Source organism: Scyliorhinus torazame, chromosome 3 (genome assembly GCF_047496885.1).
Source record: "Scyliorhinus torazame isolate Kashiwa2021f chromosome 3, sScyTor2.1, whole genome shotgun sequence".
NCBI lineage: Eukaryota > Metazoa > Chordata > Chondrichthyes > Carcharhiniformes > Scyliorhinidae > Scyliorhinus > Scyliorhinus torazame.
The window spans coordinates 4,881,642-4,903,585 of NC_092709.1; the positions used below are offsets into that span (position 1 = coordinate 4,881,642).

Genomic DNA, 21,944 nt, shown 5'->3' on the forward strand with positions numbered 1-21,944 from the left:
AGACCATGCAGACGCTGCGACAACGAATGAATGGACATCGCGCGACAATCACCAGGCAGGAATGTTCCCTTCCAGTCGGGGAACACTTCAGCAGTCAAGGGCATTCAGCCTCTGATCTCCGGGTAAGCGTTCTCCAAGGCGGCCTTCAGGACGCGCGACAACGCAGAATTGCCGAGCAGAAACTTATAGCCAAGTTACGCACACTTGAATGCGGCCTCAACCGGGACCTGGGATTCATGTCGCATTACATTCATCCCCCACCATCTGGCCTGCAAAATCCTACTGTCCTGGCTTGACACAATTCACACCTCTTTAACCTGGAGTTACCCCATCTCTGGATCTGTAAAGATTTAATCACCTGCTAATGCTCGCATTCCAAGCATTGTCTGGCATCTTTGAATCTGTCTATATATATGTTTCTGGAACAGACCTCTGCATTCACCTGAGGAAGGAGCAGCCCTCCGAAAGCTAGTGACATCGAAACAAACCTGTTGGATTCTAACCTGGTGTTGTAAAACTTCGTACTGTGCTCACCCCAGTCCAATGCCGGCATCTTCACATCATGGCTACGTTGGAAGGAAGGTCATTGATTTAAAAAAAAAACCTTTTCCAACTGAGGGGCAATTTAGCGCGGCCAATCCACCTACTCTGCACATCTTTGCGTTGTGGGGGTGAGACCCACGCAGACACGGGAAGAATGTGCAAACTCCACACAGACAGTGATCTGGGGCCATGATCGAACCTGGGTCTTCGGTGTCCTGAGGCAGCAGTGCTAACCACTGTGCCATCTTGCTGCTCCAGGAAAGTCATTGATGAAGCAGCAGAAAGTGATTAGGCCTAGGAAACTAACCTCAGGAGCTCCTGCAGTTTTGTCCTGGAACTGAGATGATATATTAAAAAAAAAAAGAAATTTAGAGTACCCAATTCATTTATTTCCAATTAAAGGGCAATTTAGCGTGGCCAATCCACCTAGCCTGCACATCTTTGGGTTGTGGGGGTGAGAACCACGCAAACACTGGGAGAATGTGCAAACTCCACACAGACAGTGACCCAGAGCCGGGATCGAACCTGGGACCTCAGCGCCGTGAGGCAGCAGTGCTAACCACTGTGCCCCCGTGCTGCCCTGAGATGATTGATTTCCAACAACTACAATCATCTTTCTTTGTGCCGGGTTTGACTCCAACCAGCAGAGAGTTTTCCCCCTGATCACCATTGACTCCAGTTTAGCTCGGGCTCCTTGATGCCACACTCGGTCAAACGCTGCCTTGATGTCGAGGGCAGTCACTCTCACCTCACCTCGAGTTCAGTTGCTGTGAAGATCACCAATACTTTAACCATTGTTAAATATCAAATACAAGTTGGTTCAATGATTGGGTCACATCACTGAGGATGAGGCAATCTGATTTAGTCAGTGGCCAGGGACTGGAGGGTGTGCCTGTGAGTGAGGTTGGTGTGCGGATTGAGAAGGTAGAAGTGGGGGTACCTTGGCGTCTGCAATTGACCAAAGGTTCATGGTTCCTGCGGCCTGAGTGGCCGGAATTGGGGGCTAAGCAGATATGCCATGGAGCCATGGTACAGGAAGCCATTTAAGTGGAGGGAATTAATAGGAATGTAGTGGTAGTAGAGGGCAGTATAGTTAGAGGATGGACACAATTCTCTTCAGCCGAGACCCGAGTCCAGACGGCTGTGTTGCCTGTTCGAGGCATTTGCACAGGGCTGGGGAGAAACATGCAGTGGGAAGGAGAGGATACAGTGGTTGTGATATTCCGATCCCAGATCAGACCCCAACAGTGGCTTGGATACTGAACAGAAACCCCAATATTTTACTTTAATATGGTCAGGCTGTGAGGAAAGGATAGCTCACTCCCTACAAAGAAATAGGGATATGGTAAATTAAGACAAACTTTATTACTAACGCAGTATTAAAACATCTTTAACATCACACCAGAAAATAACTTAAAATTACTCCTTAAACCACGCTAATACTGTGGCACAATGACCCTTAATTGCTATCTTTATTCCCACTGGTACAGAATTGGATCAGCCATGACCTTCTCAAATGGCCGAGCAGGCTTGAGGCTGATTGGCCTACTCTTAATTTGTCTATATGTATCAGTTAAATAGGAAAAATTGGCTTTGTTCTATTATTTGACTTTCTAATGATACTCGTGTAAATTCTGAACATATATTGTTTTGATTTATTACTGAGAAGGTGGAATTTTTTACTAATTGGACATTGGGAATCTTGGCCAACAAGAACTGGCACCTTTTTTTACCAAGCTCAGCCCCTATTTGAAAGTGTTAAAATGGTTTCCACAATTTCAGAGCTTGAAGTTAAATTCAACATTTGCATGTTTCTGTTTTTAAAGGAAATATGTCCCATTCTTCAATCCTCCCATTTACATCATTGGAGCTCCTTCACTCACTGTCCATGTTAACCTCGCTCCAGTTTAATGCACTTTACTGCTCCCCACACAGCGCCAAGCTGCACCTGACTAACCATTCCACTTCCTGCGGCGGTGATCCTTGACTGAACAGTTATGTTCAATTTATGATATGGGTTAGGGCACCATTGAGAGCTGTGATGACTGTTGAAGCTCAGCACATTCAGCACTAAAAGACCCTGTTCGAGGTCAGAGGCGAGTCTGTCTGGTTTACAATAGAACGAGGTAGACCTGATGTATCAGAGATTGGGGGGAAGCTTTCTCGAGCAAAAGAATGTCTTCACTCTCACTTTGGGCAGATTTTAATATCAGAATCTAGTTCTTGTAAAAGAAAGTGGGCTGTTGGAGAGTAATACATGTTCATTCTGTGATTGGAAAAATGTTTTATCTTTTGCTGTAATAAATATTATAATTACAGTCCTCAAAGTGAATCATGGCAATGTGTGTATTATCAAGCGGGTGGATTACAGTCCATTGAAATTTTGCCCCCTCTGTTTCTTTAGAAAACTTGCTAGGATGTATTCAGGTTGTAGTTTCACAGCAATAAAAACTGTACATGGTTATCATTTGTTCAAGTATGGAGCCATCTGCCTGGACTGTACACCGATCAATACTTTTCACTGTACCTTGGCACACGCGACAAATCTACATCTTATCAAGGGTCAGCGCGTGTTGGTAAACCATTTGCGAGAAAAACGTGGGTTTGTTAAATTTACACATTTGCTCTTCAATTGAGAATTGAAATGCATTCCTTTAAATCGTACAAGAGTGTTCTGAAAAGGGAAATGTTTTGTTTTTGGAATGAAATATTGCATTTCATTACTTCCATGTCTAAACCTCGGGATTCTCTGGTCAGAAATTGCTGTGAATCTTGAACATATTCAAAGCTGAGGTCGCGAACACCAGTGTGGAGCTGGTGCCGCAACACATCATGATCTTGAAGGGTGAAATTTTAAAAAATTGTTCTTGGGGTGTGGGCGTCGCAGGCTGTGCCAGCATTTATTGCCCATCCCTAATTGCCCTTGAGGGGCCATTAAGAGTCAACCACATTGCTGTGGTTCATCTGGAGTCACGTATAGGCCAGACTGGGTAAAGAGGGCAGATTTCCTTCCCTAAAGGACATCAGTGAACGAGAAGGGTTTTGTGCCAATCGACAGTGGTTTCACAGTCACCATTAGACTTACATTGAATTCAAATTTCACCATCTGCAGTGGTGGGATTTGAACCGTGGACCCCAGAGTACTCTGGGTCTCTGGATTACTAGTCCAGTGGCAATACCGCTACGCCATTGCCTCTCCAGGCCTGCTACTCCTTGGTCCTATGTTCTCACCTACCTGAAGTATAAAGCTAGAAAATCTGTGTCCTAGTCGTTGATAAGAATAAGAGGAGGTCAGTCAGCATTCAGCCTGCCTTGCCTTGCATGAGGGGACATAGCTTTAAATTGAGGGGAGATAGATATAGGACAGATGTCAGAGATAGGTTCTTTACTCGGAGAGTAGTAAGGGTGTGGAATGCCGTGCCTGCAACAGTAGTGGACTCGCCAACACTAAGGGCATTTAAATGGTCATTGGATAGACATATGGACGATAAGGGAATAGTGTAGATGGGCTTTAGAGTGGTTTCACAGGTCGGCGCAACATCGAGGGCCGAAGGGCCTGTACTGCGCTGTAATGTTCTATGTTGCCATTCAGTTACAGCCTGGTTGTTGCGTCCCTCAATCTCATTTATCTTCTGGTTGATCCGCACCTGACAAAAATGAAATCATTTTTGTGCCTTATAGCACTTTGGCCAAATTAACCAAATAATTTGGGTTACTCTTGATGTCTCTAAAAGTTATGCCGTGACTGCTACATTGGTACTAATGGTGACTGGATCTTGCACTGCCTATGACGAGAGCTAGCTAAGGTTTTTTGACTTGATAGCGGTTTCCACACATGGCCCACGGCAGTCGCAATGGCTCTGTTGACTGAAATATGAGTCGGCAGTGATGTGTTAGTGCCTCTCCTGGCTTTTTGTAAACTAGTTACGCCAATTTCCTACTATCAGTTGCAGTGAAGAGAGATTAATCCGGAAAACTCAGCAATCAGAAATTGATTACTATAAACATAAAGTCCTAACATGGAGTGAATGGCCTATCGCGTTTCTGTGTTAAATGTAGCTGCTTTGCCGATGGCCTATTTCCATGACCTTGCTTGGAACCAAACCAACTCATTGCATTTTTTAATCCAAACTCTAATGTTTGCTGTGAAATAATTGTTGCCTAGACTCTGCAATATCCTGTTGGGCAGGTTTGTGTTAAAATGCAGACACTGATGGGCGCTGATTAAGCCGTTAGGGTTATTTTTATGCGGGGAGTAGGTTTAAACGAAGCAAAGGTCCATCTCATGTGCTGTGAGGTGACCCTACTGTACTTTGGGTTGATGACTAATATGTTGGTGAAACTCATTATATAGATGAGATTTTTAAAAAAAATCAAAGTTTAGAATGTAGTTAACCTTCTGAAAACCTCACCAGACTCCGACGAAGTGCTGTGCGTTTATCTGATCTCCAGTCAGCAAGGAGCTCATTAGCAGAGATGCTCCATTTTATTTTTCTATATAAGCAGCCTGATTTATCCAGAATGCCTGCTCCCCAGCACCTCGCCCACTCCCTTCTCCATGTCCCTCTCTCTCCCTCCCCACGAACACCCTCCATTCCCCTCCTATACCCACACCCTATCTCCTTCCCATCACTTCCTTTATTTTTTTGTTTGTTAACCATTTCTGTGAGGTCTCATGTCACGGCTTTACTGCATTCAAGGTGCTATAGATACTCGGGTTGTTGTTGGGTGAAGTTGTCAGCAAGGATCAAAGACCACAGCCATTCTGACCATTGGGTGGCAATTAAAATAAATTGGGTTTGAACTTTGACTCTGAGTTCCTGTATAACACCGAAAGATGTGGCTAACGAGTGGGCCAGTGTGCTGCTGTCTAAGTGGAAAGCGACGTCTCATTGAGCCGGGGGTCAAGATAATCTTTGGTTAATGAATCCTGGCTCCGTTCACAAGGGAAAAGGAACAGGGTCGCTGTGTGACCTGGAGAGCAGCGGGAGAACGCAAAGAAAATCATATGACATCCCTAATTTTATTAATAGATAAGGAGGTTATGCTGAATTTTATAGATCATTAGGTCCCTTATTGTGTCCAATTCTGGGCACCGGATTTTCGGAAGAATGTCAAGGCTCCGGAGAGGGTGCAGAGGAGATTTACTGGGATGGTTCCAGGAGTGTGGGGCTTCAGTTAATGAGGAGAGACTGGAGAAGTTGCGATTGTTCTCCTCTGAGGAGAGAAGGTTCGAGAGGAAATTTGATTGAAGGATTCAAATTTGTGGAGGTTTTTGGCAGTGAATTGTCAGAAGGCTTGGTAAGCAGGGGGACACCGATTGAAATGATTGGCAAAATAATCCGAGGATATTGATTTTCCTCGGGCGGCGAGTTGTTGTGGTCTGGAAGCCAATTCAATCGGACCTTTGAATGGGACACGAGTTTGGAAAGGAAAAGAAGGCCGTTGTCTGGGGAAAGAAGCAAGGAGAGGGACTGGGAGTTGGACACCTCTTTGAAAGAGTTGGTGTCCTGAATAGCCTCCGTCATGCTGTGTTTCCACGTTGGGCCGGGGAGAATTAGAGAGTGATATTTGCGGCTGCCGACCCCTGAGTAGTCGGCCTTCCTGGATGGGCAGGTGCGAGAAGGCCTGGGCTCGGTTGTGTCCATGGTGAACATCCCATCGGTGCTTTGTTACTGGAGATGCTGCAGGGGTTCAAATCTGACCCGACAGTCCCATCCTGGATGGCACCCGGCGGTGTGAATCTTTCTGGGATCTCCTGACAGGAACGTGGTGAGAGTTTGGAATGGTCGCTGTCGGCTCTGGGTGGAGTGGGGTGTGGGGTGGCTGCAAGAAGCGGCTGGGGTACAGCATTGCTAATTAAAGTAACACCAACTCTGCCGTGTTGTTGGTTTTAAACATGTTACTTGTACAATTAGGCTGGCCTGATCTTTTGTCCTGCTGCATAATCTGCACAACTTCCACCTCGGCGGAGCTGGCGGTTTTCTGCTTCCTACAAATGTCGTTTTAAATGTAGTCTTTGGGCACATGGCGGGGCGGGTGGTTTCGTGCTTCGGGTTTGCTGATTATGAATACTTGGTTGTGGAGTTTGGGGCACAGCAGAAGCTATGGACAGAGGGGTTGATTCCTTACCCTGTGCTCGGTGCATTCCATTTGCCATTCCTGGCATCGGAGGAATAAAACTAATGGGAGGGATTTTGACCTTTTTTTTGAAAAAGTAACTCCTAATTAGACCTGCGGAACATTGGATGTGGCTGCCTTTCGCATCATGTTTGACCCTGAACTGAACTTGTGGACCCACCCTCCCCACCTCGGCCGCAGCCAGCTCCTTACTTACAGGAACTCCTCGTCCATTCAGGCTCATAACCTCCTCCGATCTCGGCATTTCCCTGTCCGTGGATTTATTGCTGCGCCATCGGCTTCCCCAGCGTCGGTTGCCCGAACCCTAAGCTCTAGAATTCTTTCCATAAACCTATCCGCCTCTCTCTTTTAAGACCTTTCCTCAAACCTCACGTCTCCACCCTATCCCCGTAACCCATCCAAACCTTTTTGGACGCTAAGGACAATTTATCACAGCCAATCCACCTAATCTGCACATCTTTGGACTGTGGGAGGAAACCGGAGCACCCGGAGGAAACCCACGCAGACACTGGGAGGATGTGCAGACTCCGCACAGACAGTGACCCAAGCCGGGAATCGAACCAGGGACCTGGGACCCTGGAGCTGTGAAGCAACTGTGCTAAACACTGTGCTACTGTGTTATGTTTGAAGTGCTATGCAAATGCCATTTGTTTAGTTTTTAAATAATGCAACTTCTAAAGCTACACACTGTATCCACCGAATGATGGAACGCATATTCCTCCCGGACTACTACATCACCCTGAGGCTCTGTGTGTGTGTGTTGTGAACCCCACCCTGTATCCATATATACATAGGGTATAGCTTCCCTAGCACTGGGACAGCTTCACATTAACACTGCACCACACACCAGGCCACATTTCCATTAGCTCTTTAGACATTGAGTCCTTGATGTGAAATGAATGATTCAGTCTCTGCTGTTTGGGTCTCCAAAGGATATTTGTGGCCAAATTGCTATTGAGGGTTTTATACAGACCGAGAAATGCCAGATATTGGCTGTGTTGGGTGGAGATATGGCAGATGAAGGTTAATCCGGACAAATGTGAGGTAATGCATTTTGGAAGGTCTAATGCAGGTAGGGAATATACAGTGAATGGAAGAACCCTCAAGAGTATTGACAGTCAGAGAGATCTAGGAGTACAGGTCCATAGGTCACTGAAAGGGGCAACACAGGTGGAGAAGGTAGTCAAGAAGGCATACGGTATGTTTGCCTTCATTGGCCGGGGCATTGAGTATAAAAATTAGCAAGTCATGTTGCAGCTGTATAGAACCTTAGGCCACACTTGGGAGTATAGTGTACAATTCTGGTCGCCACACTACCAGAAGGATGTGGAGGCTTTGGAGAGGGTGCAGAAGAGATTTACCAGGATGTTGCCTGGTATGGATGGCATTAGCTATGAGGAGCGGTTGAATAAACTCGGTTTGTTCTCACTGGAACGACGGAGGTTGAGGGGCGACCTGAGCGAGGTCTACAAAATTATGAGGGGCATAGACAGAGTGGATAGTCAGAGGCTTTTTCCCAGGGTAGAGGGGTCAATTACTAGGAGGCATAGGTTTAAGGTGCGAGGGGCAAGGTTTAGAGGAGATGTACGAGGCAATTTTTTTACACAGGGTAGTGGGTGCCTGGAACCGGAGGAGGTGGTGGAAGCAGGGACGATAGTGCCATTTAAGGGGAATCTTAACAAATACATGAATAGGATGGGAATAGAGGGATACGGACCCCGGAAGTGTAGAAGATTTCAGTTTAGACGGGCAGCATGGTCGGCACAGGCTTGGAGGGCTGAAGGGCCTGTTCCCGTGCTGTACTTTTCTTTGTTGATTCTCCCGAATCAATTCTCAGTGAGGGGTGGGATGGGAGGGGGAAGAGAGGAGAGGAGGAGACGGGTGTGTCACCCGCTGGCTCTGAGGTGGCATTCAACAGCAGGTTGAAACTTTTGTGGAGTAGGGTGGATTTTGCACAGGGCTGGAGGGGGGAGGGGTGTAAACTTGCTGACAGGTCCTGAAACCCAAATGCTCCCCCTCGGGGCCCCTCCCTTCCCTCAGCCTCTCTTCCCCTCCCCCAGGCCTCACCCTTGGCAGTGCCAACCTGGTGCCATGGATTCTGAGATGGAAAGGGGGTGAGTACCCTCTCTACACTTGCCTGTAGGGTGCCGAGGGGGATCCTTCAGTGTCACTGGGGATCTTGGGGTGTGTACGGACTGTGTACGGACTGGGCTGGAGGGTCTTGGGTCAGGGGTCTTTCCTGGGTGGGGGTCGTGTGGCAGGTCTTCTCTCTGAGGCTTTGAAAATCATTAAATTGTCTTTCAGAAGGTCAAGTTGTGGTCAAAAACCTTCCCTCTGATATATTGAAAACCTTTGATGTCCATAGAATTCCTAAAGTGCAGAAGGAGATCATTCGGCCCATCGAGTCTGCACCCACTACTCCACCCCAGCATGGTCAATCCACCTAACCTGCACATCTTTGGACTGTTGAGGAAACCGGAGCACCCGGAGGAAACCCACGCAGATACTGGGAGAAAGTTCAAACTTCACACAGTCACCCAAGACCGGAATTGAACCCGGGTCCCTGGCGCTGTGAGGCAGCAACGCTAACCACGGTGCCCTGGGTCCAATATCTATCCCTCAGTCAGCATCACCAACACGTATGATCTGGGTCAGTATCACATTGCTGTTTGTGGGATCTTGCTGTGCAGACACCGGCTGCCTCATTTCCTCCGGCAGTGACCAACCCCCCCCCCGGCAAAATAATGTACTTCCACTGACCACAAAGCGCTTCCTGAGATTTCCGGGCGGAGGGCTCTGTAATAATGTAGCGGCCGCCAGGACCCGAGGTGAAACCCTCCCTCTCCTCCCCGCCTGAAGTGCGGCCCCTAGCCCTTTGCCGCCCTCAAGCCCTGTCTCTCCCAGCATTGCAGTATTAATGATCTGTCAGATGAAGGTGAAAGTCTTACCTTTGATGTCTTGGTACCCTATCGAGTGCTTTATTCACAGTCAATTCCATCCCCCTTTAATGTAAAGCTTCTGGGCAGGCTGAGAAGCCTAAAAGCTTTGAACTTCATTGTTTACATTCAGTTCCATGTTCCATTACCTTTTACAAGCCTCTTGATTGACCGGTCCAGGCTATTTCAAAGGGGGAATTAGCTTTGTTTTTTATTGTAGCCCTTCACGGTCCATCAACTCTGAAGTGCTTCTTCTTTTAAGCAGGTGTTGCTTCTAACCGCAGTTTATTTTAAAGAGGCTATTTCTAGAAAGAGCGGAGAGGTAGGTGCACTTCTTGGGCTGTTTGGTTTGATGAGCCAGATCATTCTATGTATTTTAGTTATTGGAAAAAGATCATCTCTACTTTTTAAAAAATCTTTCGGAAGATGATACTGTGAATGTGTCTGTCATTAATAATTTTCTAGATTGCCAAGATTCTGAATGGACTGGACGGCCTGATAATGAGCCCATAAAGAGACACACCGCCCTTTCAGATAATTAGACCAAGAGTCTATGTTAACATTTATGCTTATTTGCGTCCTGCTGTTCCAGGAAGCTGTAAGGCTACAAGAATGGTTCATGTGGACAAGAAAAGAACTTCTCCAAATCAGGTTCTTCCTGATTAAGGGGGAGACTAGAACCGGGGGCACAGTTAGAAAATAATGGGTCTCCCATTTAAGGCGGAGATGAGAATTTTCTTACTCTGAGGGTCAGGGGTCTGTGGAACCCTCTTCCCAGAGAACAGTGAAGGCTGGATCCAGGGATATTTTTCAGGCTGAATTATATTCTTAAACAAGAGAGTCTGAGGTTATCGGGGGCAGCAGGTAAGGAGAGTTGAGACCGCAATCAAACCTGCCAAGATCTCATCACATGGTAAAGAGGCTCACGGGGCTGATCTTTGTACGTTCAGTTTGCCTGACTCGCTTCACGTTTTGATAAGGTACACCCACTGTGCTGTTCGGGAGGTTGTTCCAGGATGTTGCCCCAGCGACAGTGAAGGAGCAGCTGATATATTTCCAAGTCAGGGTGATGAGTGACTTGGAGGGGAACCTCCAGGTGGTGGGCTTTCCAGGTACCTGCTGCTCTTCTAGGTGGCAGAGGTCACAGGTTCAAGATGGTGTTGAGGGTGCACCTTGCAACTGTTACACAGGCTGCCACTGTGCGCTGATAGTGGAGGGAGTGCATGCTGAAGGTAGTGGATGAGGTGTTGATCCGGCGGGGTTGCTTTGTCCTGGCTTCCTGGATGGTGTTGAGCTTCTTGAGTGTTGCTGGAGCTGCGCTCATCCAGGCAAGAGTATTCCATCACACTCCTGACTTGTGCCCTATGGATGGTGGACAGGCTTTGGGGAGTCGGGAGGTGAGTTATTCTCCGCAGAATTCCCAGTCTCTGACCTGGGTGTGAAGTAGTGTTTCCCACCATCTTCCCTGGGCAGCACAGAGACGCAGTGGTTAGCACTACTGCCTCACGACGCCAAGGTCCCAGATTCGATCCCGGCTCTGGGTCACTGTCCGTGTGGAGTTTGCCCATTCTCCCCGTGTCTGCGTGGGTCACGCCCCCAGAACCCAAAATGCAGGGTAGGTGGATTGGCCACGCTAAATTGCCCCTTAATTGGACAAAATGAATTCCGTATTCTAAATTTATTTTAAAAAGAACAGAGCAAGTAAGGAGGGACTAGAGTGAACTCCGCAGCCTGGACAGTTCAGCAGCATTAATATTAATGTCCTCACGCAAGGCCACAAATGGCCAGGTTTACTGAACTAAATGTTTGAAATGATTTACCTGGTGAAATTTAAACTTGTGACCAATCCAATGCAGTGCTGTGGACACGAGGCTACTGCGCCTGTCCCAGACGAGGGGTTAGAATTGCTGAATCCAAGGAAGCAATGCTTGAGGTCCTCAACAACGATCTGCAATTAGGTGTAATGATTTTAGAAAGGGAATTTGAATAGGAAAACATCAGCAAGGCCATAGGGAATGGGTGTGGGGGGGGCTAATTGGCTCGCTCTAGGACAAAGAGCTTGCTTCGTGCTGATGAATTGAATGGCAGTCCATGGTTCTATGAACTGTTGTAACGTAGAATCCCCACAGAGCAGAAGGAGGCCGCCAGGCCCATCAAGTCTGCACCGACAGCTCCGAAAGAGCACCCCACGCAGGCCCAATCCCCTGCCCCATCCCCGCAATCCCACCAAAGGGCAATTTAGCACAGCCAATCCACCGAACCTGCACAGCTTTGGACATGGTCCAGTTTGACAGCTATCGGTTTTATTCTGGTCTTTATTGTGACCATTTGAATAAAGTTGTGAATGGAGATTGCACAGAAATATTGCACTGAGCTGTTACCGTCCGCGGACTGTTGTGAGCCTTGTGGCAGACCCCAACCGATCTCTCTGCACCCCAGAATGTTGACATGTCACCAAGTGTCTAAGTGAGTCAAAGCTGCAAAGTGGCCAGTCAGTGTGTCTGAGTAATGGCGGGGTGTTGCACGATTCCAGGCTGTAGGTCCGTCTGAACGAATATTTAAATGATTGATGCACACACTGCATATTCTGTGTAGATTGGCGCAGATCCTGGTGGAAAGGGACACTTCACCGTTTGCCCATTAGATAGATTCAGTGAACGGTCGGACTAACCGTCCACCTCCAAGATTGATGAAAAAAAAAACGATGGAGAAATAAATCAGGTGACCTGGATCCAAATCAGGGACAGAAAGAGAAATGCAGAGGGAACGAAATACTGAATTGAGAAAGAGAGAGAAAGAGAGAGAGAGAGAGAGAGACGGAAAGGAAAAATAAAATAATCTAAATTGAAAATGATTAAAATCTTTGAGCGATTCACCAGCTGTGACTACAGTTTACCGCTCTGAGGGCAGAGAAAGAGGACGAGGTGGCATCGCAGGATCAAAAATCTTCTCATTAAATGCGGCAATTGTGTGAGACTGGTGGTGGTGGGCGGGCGGGGAGGCGTGGGGGGGGATGGGTCTGGAGGACAAGCTGCTGATGTTGTGAGGTCAGTGCGGAGACTGGTGCAAATTGTCCAGTAACTTTTGACCATTCACAACTGACGGGGAATCTTTCTCTCCACAACTTGTCAGGCGTGTGTATAGGAATCACAGCGATTGCCATTTAAATCCAATGTTGCCATGGCAGCAGAATCTGGGCCATTGTGGTAAGCTTGCTTCCTTGGTATACAGAAATGTTGTCTTGATCATCTGTTACTTTAAACTCACAGACACTGATGTACAAGTCCATTGACATGAAATGGTCCGAAGTGAATTGTCCTGTGGCACGAGCAAATTTAGTTAATTTAATCTATAAAGTGGGTGCAAGGTGACTGTTGGCTAAGGCTTATCCAGTACGTGATGCGTGAGCTTTAATGTTGAATGGGGACAAGCAATAAAATCTACCTGACTTAGTGGCTTAACCACACCAAGGACTGTTTAACGAGCTGTTTTTGTGTTTGTTTAACTTACTGTTCACTGATCGAGATTAATTTTTATTTGACTTTGTGGAAGTTCCTGGGTTATCAAATGGAAAGGTATGGCTCCTCTGTCAGTTTTTGAGAAACCCTGCAGAGATCGACTGGTGGGGAGAAATTAAATATAAATTTTGACTGCTGTGGGCACAGAAAATCTTCTAAATAATTGTTTTTCATCAAGGCAGAGCAACATGATGAGGGAGTGAAATTAAGTTGCTCAGTGATTATTTGGAGCATAAACTTAAGATCTTGAGGGTGGCACAGTGGTTACACTGCTGCCTCACGGCGCCAAGGACCCGGGTTCGATCTCGGCTCTGGGTCACTGTCTGTGTGGTGTTTGCACATTCTCCCCGTGTCTGCGTCGGTCTCACCCCCACAACCCAGAAAGGTGTGGAAGGCAGGTGGAATGGCCGCGCTAAGTTGCCCCTTAAATGTAAAAATTAAAAAACACATAGCATCTTAGAGCCCAGAAGGGGATCATTCCTCCCATCATCGTCATGCTGGTTCATGTACCTAAACAATTAGTCCCAATCCCTACCTCCTCTTCCTCCAACAGTCCTGAAACTTCACCTTTTCGGGCATATAAACCCATCTTTTGACAGCTATTGTTGAATCTGTTTCCAGTGCCATTTCAGGCGGCCCATTCCAACTCTCAATGACTCATAATCCCGAATTTCATGAAATCCTCCATTTTGCTGTGGTTATCCCATGTTATCTATTGTTTATTTGCAAGATTCTTTCTTAAAAAACAAACATTTTTCGAATGAACTTGAAACAAAGAGATCCGTTGTGGTGTCGGTGACGTTGGGTGTGGTGTTTTGTGAGTAACAGGCATCCATATTGTGACTCTAATGAAGAGTTTTTATAAAAAAATCATTCATGGGATTTCGCTGGTGAAGTCATAAATTATCCTCAGTCTCTAATCACTCCTCTCCACCTTGAATACAACTGAGGTCATTAGTCCAGCTCTCTGCTTTACTGCCCAGTAGCGGGGCCACTACACCACCACTTCAATTTTAACTAATTGTAATCAATGTTCAGTTTATTTTAACCAGTTACAAGCTAATGAAGCGAGTGTTTAAGGCGGTGGCTAGTACAGATTTATGAATAGGCCTTGCTTGTCTGTGTCTAAGGTAGTTTTAAGGGATTTATATTTGTATTTAGTAAACATTAGAAATAAGGTATAGTTTTAAGTGGGTCTAATTTAACGTTTCTGTGCCTGGAAGGGTAAAACTGATAGTGAGATTCATGCTGGACAAGGATGTTTGTATGTGAGGGGGTTGGTTTCAATTCCAACTATAATTCTATTGTGCTTGGAGAAGGCCACAGCGTGAAGAGTAAATAAACCAGCAGTGGTTGCTTAGCAACTGGGGCCTTAAAGTAGAGCAGCTTTTAGGTTTTAGTTTAATTTGGTTGCAGTTGGAGATAGGTAGTGAGAGAGAAGGCAATTCCCATGGCTCTGCTAGTTTTAGATCGCTAAAGAGAGAACATCTCTCTCAGCCTTGCTAGAAGAAAAGCCATTCTATGAAGACATGGTTAAGGAAACTAGAGAAATGGAGAGAAGTTTCCCAAGAAGTTTGAAATTAATAGAACAGAGGAAACTGGGAACCAGAACAAATTACTGTTCAGTAAAATCGCAGAGTTAAAAAGGCAATGGATCATGAGAAACCGAAAGAGATCTGCAGTCATGCTAAGGTTCATGAGAAATTACCATAGTTTGGGAGACATTATTTAAAATAATTGTGGAAATCGGTGACTGGACCTCGGAGTTTACATCGGAGCATAGGAATTAGGAGCACAAGTCGGCAATTCAGCCCTTCGAGCCCGCTCCACCATTCAGTCAGATCACGGCTGATCTCTTCCTGGTCTCAAATCCACCTCCCTGCCAGTTCCCCAAGTCCCTTTGACCCATTTTTTATCATAAAAAGTTTGACTAAAAGCCTTTGAGACAAAGGAAAGCTGAAGGGAGAGGTGTGAAACCTTGATGGAAGCAGCAGAGGGAAAGCAGAATTTAAAAGAAGATTTGAAAGTGTGACTTTTGAAAGCGGAGTTTGAAATCACTCGTGTGGGAGCCAGAGTTCAGTGACACTCGGTGGCTCACGGGATAAGAATCATCTGGAGCAACTTGAGGGGAAATCACTTGGGTTCAAAGAGGAGTGTGACTTACCACAGTCATCTTGTATACTTAAAAGGATCTTTATATTAATGAAACCTTTGTATCTTCTGCGTTAATCTTAAAATCAGTGCATATTTTATTAAACTAAGGAGAGAGTAAAGACGGATTGTATCATCAATTTTTTCATGTTTAATGTTTTCTTTCTTGTTAAAAAATAATTAGCGGTCCTGTGACAGTGTGCCTCCACGTTATGTACAAAAAGGTAAAGGTTGTGGTTTTTTGAGTCAGTGTTTCTGGGATCTTCCCGTCCACTTATAACATCAACTGTCTGTATGAGTGTGGGTGAGAGTGAGCGAGTGTGGGTGAGAGTGAGCGAGTGTGGGTGAGAGTGAGCGAGTGTGGGTGAGAGTGAGCGAGTGTGGGTGAGAGTGAGCGAGTGTGGGTGAGAGTGAGCGAGTGTGGGTGAGAGTGAGCGAGTGTGGGTGAGAGTGAGCGAGTGTGGGTGAGAGTGAGCGAGTGTGGGTGAGAGTGAGCGAGGGTGGGTGAGAGGGAGCGAGGGTGGGTGAGAGGGAGCGAGGGTGGGTGAGAGGGAGCGAGGGTGGGTGAGAGGGAGCGAGGGTGGGTGAGAGGGAGCGAGGGTGGGTGAGAGGGAGCGAGGGTGGGTGAGAGGGAGCGAGGGTGGGTGAGAGGGAGCGAGGGTGGGTGAGAGGGGGCGAGGGTGGGTGAGAGGGGGCGAGGGTGGGTGAGAGGGGGCGAGGGTGGGTGGGAGGGGGCGAGGGTGGGTGGGAGGGCGGGCGAGGGTGGGTGAGAGTGGGCGAGAGCGAGCGTGCCTTTGTGTGTGTGCTGCTGTTATTTCAGTATGCTGATCCCCAGAAGTGGTTGTGCGAGGTGGTGGTTGTGTTATTTCATTAGTACGCTAGATGTGGAAGGCGCCATAGAAATGCCTGTGTTGGATTGCTTTCTGAAAATGGTTTCCTGACCTAATTTAAAAATAAACGTTGTCATGGCATCAAGGGGAAGTTACTGAAGAATCTCTGGAACAAATCTGTTTGATAACATGGTTCAGCGTGTTGATATGTGGAAGCTGCAGTTACACAATCTCCTGGGCAGGAATTGGGAATTATTATTGATCAGATGTGTCGAGTGTGTAATTATGTAATGCAGCAGGTACATGATCTAAATTCATTTCATGTCGGTTTAAATGCTGAACAGCAGGGACAAACACTCCCTCTTTAACAATCCAGCGTTAGACATGAGCATGTGAGGTTGCCCGAGTTCGTACACACAATTACTTGGAGCATCCAGGTGAGATGCGTCTTACCCTCAAACAGCCAGGTAACACTCCGAGAGACGCAAAAAATACACCCTGGGCCAAAAAGGTTATCAAAACCGGGAAGATAGTGCTCAATCTCCTCGAGTGATTGAAGCCTGTCTGTCGGGCGGCATGGCGGCGCAGTGGTTAGCACTGCTGCCTGATGGCGCTGAGGACCCGGGTTCGACCCCGGCCCCGGGTCACTGTCCGTGTGGATTTGAACATTCTCCCCCTGTCTGTGTGGGTCTCACCCCCACATGTGCAGGGTAGGTGGATTGGTGTCACTAAATTGTCCCTTAATTGGAAAACAAATAATTGGCTACTCTAAAATTTTTTTAAAAAGCGATTGAAGCCTGTGCAGGCAGTCACATGCGCCATGCTAGTGTTCGCTGATTAATCCATTCCTTTTATAACCTGATCCACGTCGTTGTTACCACTGAACTCCTGGTTGGACTCCCACTTTCCCTAAACTTCAGCTCATCCAAATCCTTGCTGATATCACCCCCTGTGCTCACTGATGTCCTTTAGCTCCCAGTCAAGCACCGCCTTTTCAAAACTAGTCATTTGTGTCGCGCACTCTCGCTCACTGTACTGCGTGTTCTCTCTCTCCCTGCCGCGTGTTCTCTCTCTCCCTGCCGCGTGTTCTCTCTCTCCCTGCCGCGTGTTCTCTCTCTCCCTGCCGCGTGTTCTCTCTCTCTCTGCCGCGTGTTCTCACTCTCCCTGCCGCGTGTTCTCACTCTCCCTGCCGCGTGTTCTCACTCTCCCTGCCGCGTGTTCTCTCTCTCCCTGCCGCGTGTTCTCTCTCTCCCTGCCGCGTGTTCTCTCTCTCCCTGCCGCGTGTTCTCTCTCTCCCTGCCGCGTGTTCTCTCTCTCCCTGCCGCGTGTTCTCTCTCTCCCTGCCGCGTGTTCTCTCTCTCCCTGCCGCGTGTTCTCTCTCTCCCTGCCGCGTGTTCTCTCTCTCCCTGCCGCGTGTTCTCTCTCTCCCTGCCGCGTGTTCTCTCTCTCCCTGCCGCGTGTTCTCTCTCTCCCTGCCGCGTGTTCTCTCTCTCTCTGCCGCGCTCTCGCTCTCTCTGCCGCGCTCTCTCTCTCTCTCTGCCGCGCTGGTCTCAGAGTCAAATCAATCTCTTTAGTGGAATTCTAGATCTAACCTGGAGCCCGGCACCCAGTGCTTCTAAATATTCAATCGCTTCTCGGCCTTGTGGCTAAGGTCAAGCCCGAGATCAGGTGCGATGTCTGTTGTTGTCAACTTGGATCTTGTTTATCTCCTTTGTGGGGACCAAGACCTGGATTCAATTTGAATTTGAATTGATTTTTGGAACAAGCAGGGGGGGGTGGATGAAGGGCTTTCCCCGTCCTCTCTGCACATTGGCTTTGTAACTGAGGAAAGAAATATTCAACCCTGTAAATTGCTTCTGTTTCGGTGGCTTGCCAAAGCTTGCCCGCTGCACCCTCCTCTGTGCGAGGTTGGAGATGCAGTACAGGTAGCAGCAGATACCATCCCAAGGACAGATCATGGATACTTGTTGAAGATGTTCACCATCACTGCTTTCAAATGTTCTCGTGCTGCCAGTGTGTGAGCCGATGTGAATGAGCTTGTGCACATTTACTAGGTGGGGTGAAGGAGGTGAAATTGCTATCACTGGAAGCCATGAATAAAGAAATGTTGGGTGACTTCCTGGCTTGAACACGTCTGGAGTGTGTTAAGTCAAGTTATTAAGGTCATGGTGTGAAGTAATTGTATCCTGCGTAAGGCATACCTTGGGAAGTACCGTGTCTATAATTAGAATTTTGGAAATTGTAGGGAAGAGAGATCAGATATGGTATCCTTTTCTTTTTTTGAAGTGATCTCCAATAATCAATAACGCAGCCTGATAAAATATCAGGTTTACAAGCTGAATGTTTCGGAGCAATTTCCCCCAAATTTCGCCAGAGATCCTGCTGTGTTGAGCAGCCATGAGAGTGCAAAGGTTACCGATCTAATCAATAATGGGTCATTGGTTCCAGTGATGATCAATGTTTGTTGATCTGCCCAAGTTGGATAAAAACGGGTTGACCGATCGGCTGGTGAAATAGCTTTGAACGGATGGTTATCAAACAAAATTCAACAGAGCTGTTTGTGGTAATTGAAGTCATTTCAAATCTGTAAAGATTGGTCTGTAATGTCTCCCAACTCCATGTGTGAACTTCCAATTGCTCTTGTTATGTTGCCAAAGCTGCATTCATTGCTCAGCCCAGGTGGCTTTTCCCCCTTCAACTGCCCGACCATGAAGCCTCTTTGTCCAAGGATTCCGGGCCAAGCTATTAACGTAAAGGACGGCAAAGTTGCACAGTGGTTAGCACCGCTGCCTCACAGCTCCAGGGTCCCAGGTTCAATTCCAGCCTCAAGGTGACTGTCTGTGCAGAGTCTGCACGTCCGTCGTCGCCCCCCCCGTCTGCGTGGGTTTCCTCCGGGTGCTCTGGTTTCCTTCCACAGTCCAAAGATGTGCAGGTTCGGTGGATTGGCCATGATCAATTGCCCCTTAGTGTCGAAAGATGTGTAATCTTTTTTAACGTGCTGCGAGCATTCGGATGGCCATGGCTATACCCGGTGGATTTAGCAGTCGTCTAGAGCAGGAAGAATTCTCTGAAACAGCTAGTAGTAAATCAGGACTAATATGTGTTTTTCCATGTTCTTCAACCGCTTGGGCATCAGCTTCTAAGTTGAGAACTTGGGTAAATGAATGCAGAGTATTCAGTGTCCTCGATGATCTTGCAGTGTGTTAATGGAATAACACACCAGAGGCTGTTTAGCACAGGGCTAAATCACTGGCTTTTAAAGCAGACCAAGGCAGGCCAGCAGCACGGTTCAATTCCCGTAACAGCCTCCCCGAACAGGCGCCGGAATGTGGCGACTCGGGGCTTTTCACAGTAACTTCGTTTGAAGCCTACTTGTGACAATAAGCGATTTTCATTTCATTTCAGAGGACCGTACTGTGGTGGTTTTGAAATTTGAATTTGCTGATGTCCTTCGCCTATTGGTTCATGGTTAGTTTATTAATCAAATCTGAAAAGTGTAGATTCAGTAACTGCCGTTGAAACATGGCTTGCGACACCTGAGGGGCGATTTAAAGTTAACTTATCCTTTGGGGAACTGAGCACATAGGATTGTTCATATACAATGATGGTTTTAATGCACTCCTGACTAGTTTTATGCTCCCCCACATCTGCCTGGTTTTACTCTCCATTGAAGTCGCTCGTCAGCAGAATAGAATTGGGCATCAAGTTGACATTGCTCTTGATTATGTGGAATGAGTGAGTTGAGTTGCAATTGCTCCCTAACTACCCGTTTCTCTGGGCCATTGTTAAGTATTAACATATTGGGGCTACTCCGCTCTTTTTATATCAGAAACCAAGTTCCAGTAATTGTCCAGCAACTATGTTTCGAGCAAATGCTGATTGACTTCAAGAAACCAAGTTGCTAAAAGTTATTTACACAGTTGTTGTTCAATATTGTTTTTACTTCACTACATTCATAGTTTCTAATACCACATGGATCCTTGTCAGTGCTTCACTCATTGTAAAGTGACCAGTGGTTCTGTTTGTCAGAAAATCTCTAGCAGCAACAACTTGCATTTCTAAAGCATCTTTAACATAGTCAAACAGGCCAAGGTGCTGCACAGGAGTTATAAGACTAAGTTGGACACTGGACTATCCAAGTCAATATTATGACAGGAGCTCTTGAATTGCATGAGGCAGGTTTGAAAGGAAGTGAGAGAGCTGGAGAGGTTCAGGGAGGAAATTGCAGAGCTGAGGGCCCAGGCAGCTGAAGGCACGGCCAGTTTTAGAGGAACAGTGTAAATCGGGGAGGTTCAAGAGGCCGGAATTGGAGGAGCACCAAGATATCGGAGAGTTGTGGGAGCAGGAGGAAGCTGCAGAGATCAGGAGGGTTGTAGGGATTGGAGTAAGGTACAGAGATAGGGAGGTGTGTAGGGGTTGGAGGTTACAGGGATAGTGAGGGTTGTAGAGGCAGGAGGGGGTTACAGAGGTGGAGAGGAGCAGGACCGTAGAGGGATCTGTAAACGAGGAGAGTTTTAAAATCAAGATATTGCTTGATCGGGAGCTAGTGCAGGTCAGCGAGCACGGGGGTGGACGGGATTTGGTAGGAATTAGGCCGTGAGTAACACAGATGTGGATAAACGTTTGAACTTCACTTGGGAAAATCAGAGTGCGTCATTGTTTCTGACATAGATTAAAAGCGAGCGAAGGTTGGTGTTGACTCTTGCCCTTTAGACGTAATGTTAAAATATTTCTTAAGAATTACTTTTCAAGTTTGTGCCTGTAAAGTAACCTCTGCTCTTCGCTCCTGATGCCTGACTCATTGGCAGGAACCCAAAGCACGATATCCATCTGTCAAATTGACCACAGCTGGAATAGTAACAAGAGTTTGAAGCAGAATATTTACACTGTACTTATACTTCTGGGGAAGTTGTTTGGCTACCCTTAATTTAGACATCATATCTCCTTGAAATGATCCTACAGTATAGACTCCCACCAAATGTTAATCTCCCAGGGCTTAACATGATGCTCTTTGATAATCAGATATCACTCTATCTCTCTCGTTCGAAAAGGTACCATTGATGAGCTCCAGGTTTGTTCAGGGATGGGGTAGTTTTCGCTCAGCTATTTCCCAGTGCACTGGCATCTCCAGCTCCATCTTCAACGCAGTTTCCTTAATGTTAATTATTTCCCAAGCACTCTGCAATCCTCCCACCCTGCGTCTTTGCTGCTGGCAGTTGTGCTCCAGAGTGAATTGCGCATTCGTTAAAAAAAAATAACTTTCTTCTTCGCTAGTTGATTAGTTTGTGCAATAACTCAGTGCAGAATCTTAAACACACAATCCAAGGTCAGTACTGAGGGAATGCTGCACTGTCAGAGGGCCAGTACTGAGGGAGTGCCGCACTGTCAGAGGGTCAGTACTGAGGGAGTGCCGCACTGTCAGAGGGTCAGTACTGAGGGAGTGCTGCACTGTCAGAGGGTCAGTACTGAGGGAGTGCTGCACTGTCAGAGGGTCAGTACTGAGGGAGTGCTGCACTGTCAGAGGGTCAGTACTGAGGGAGTGCTGCACTGTCAGAGGATCAGTACTGAGAGAGAGCTGCACTGTCAGAGGGTCAGTACTGAGGGTATGCTGCACTGTCAGAGGGTCCGTACTGAGGGAGCGCTGCACTGTCAGAGGGTCAGTACTGAGGGAGCGCCACACTGTCAGAGGGTCAGTACTGAGGGAGTGCCGCACTGTCAGAGGATCAGTACTGAGGGAGTGCCGCACTGTCAGAGGGTCCGTACTGAGGGAGTGCTGCACTGTCAGAGGGTCCGTACTGAGGGAGAGCTGCACTGTCAGAGGGTCA

At 47.2% G+C, this 21,944-nt stretch overlaps 1 protein-coding gene across 5 annotated transcripts in view; it reads left to right on the top strand.

Annotated features, from left to right (window-relative positions):
* The window catches only part of LOC140408257 (protein phosphatase 3 catalytic subunit alpha), a 459,377-nt gene that overhangs the window by 99,667 nt on the left and 337,766 nt on the right, over positions 1 to 21,944 (top strand). The window contains exon 1 of one of the 5 annotated variants that reach the window (XM_072495213.1): positions 12,778 to 12,826. The exons of the other annotated variants lie outside the window; for them this stretch is intronic. Coding sequence (XP_072351314.1) covers positions 12,793 to 12,826 — 34 coding nt within the window. The 5' untranslated portion in view covers positions 12,778 to 12,792. Of the gene's footprint in view, positions 1 to 12,777; positions 12,827 to 21,944 lie in introns of those variants that run through there. 5 annotated transcript variants of the gene reach the window in all.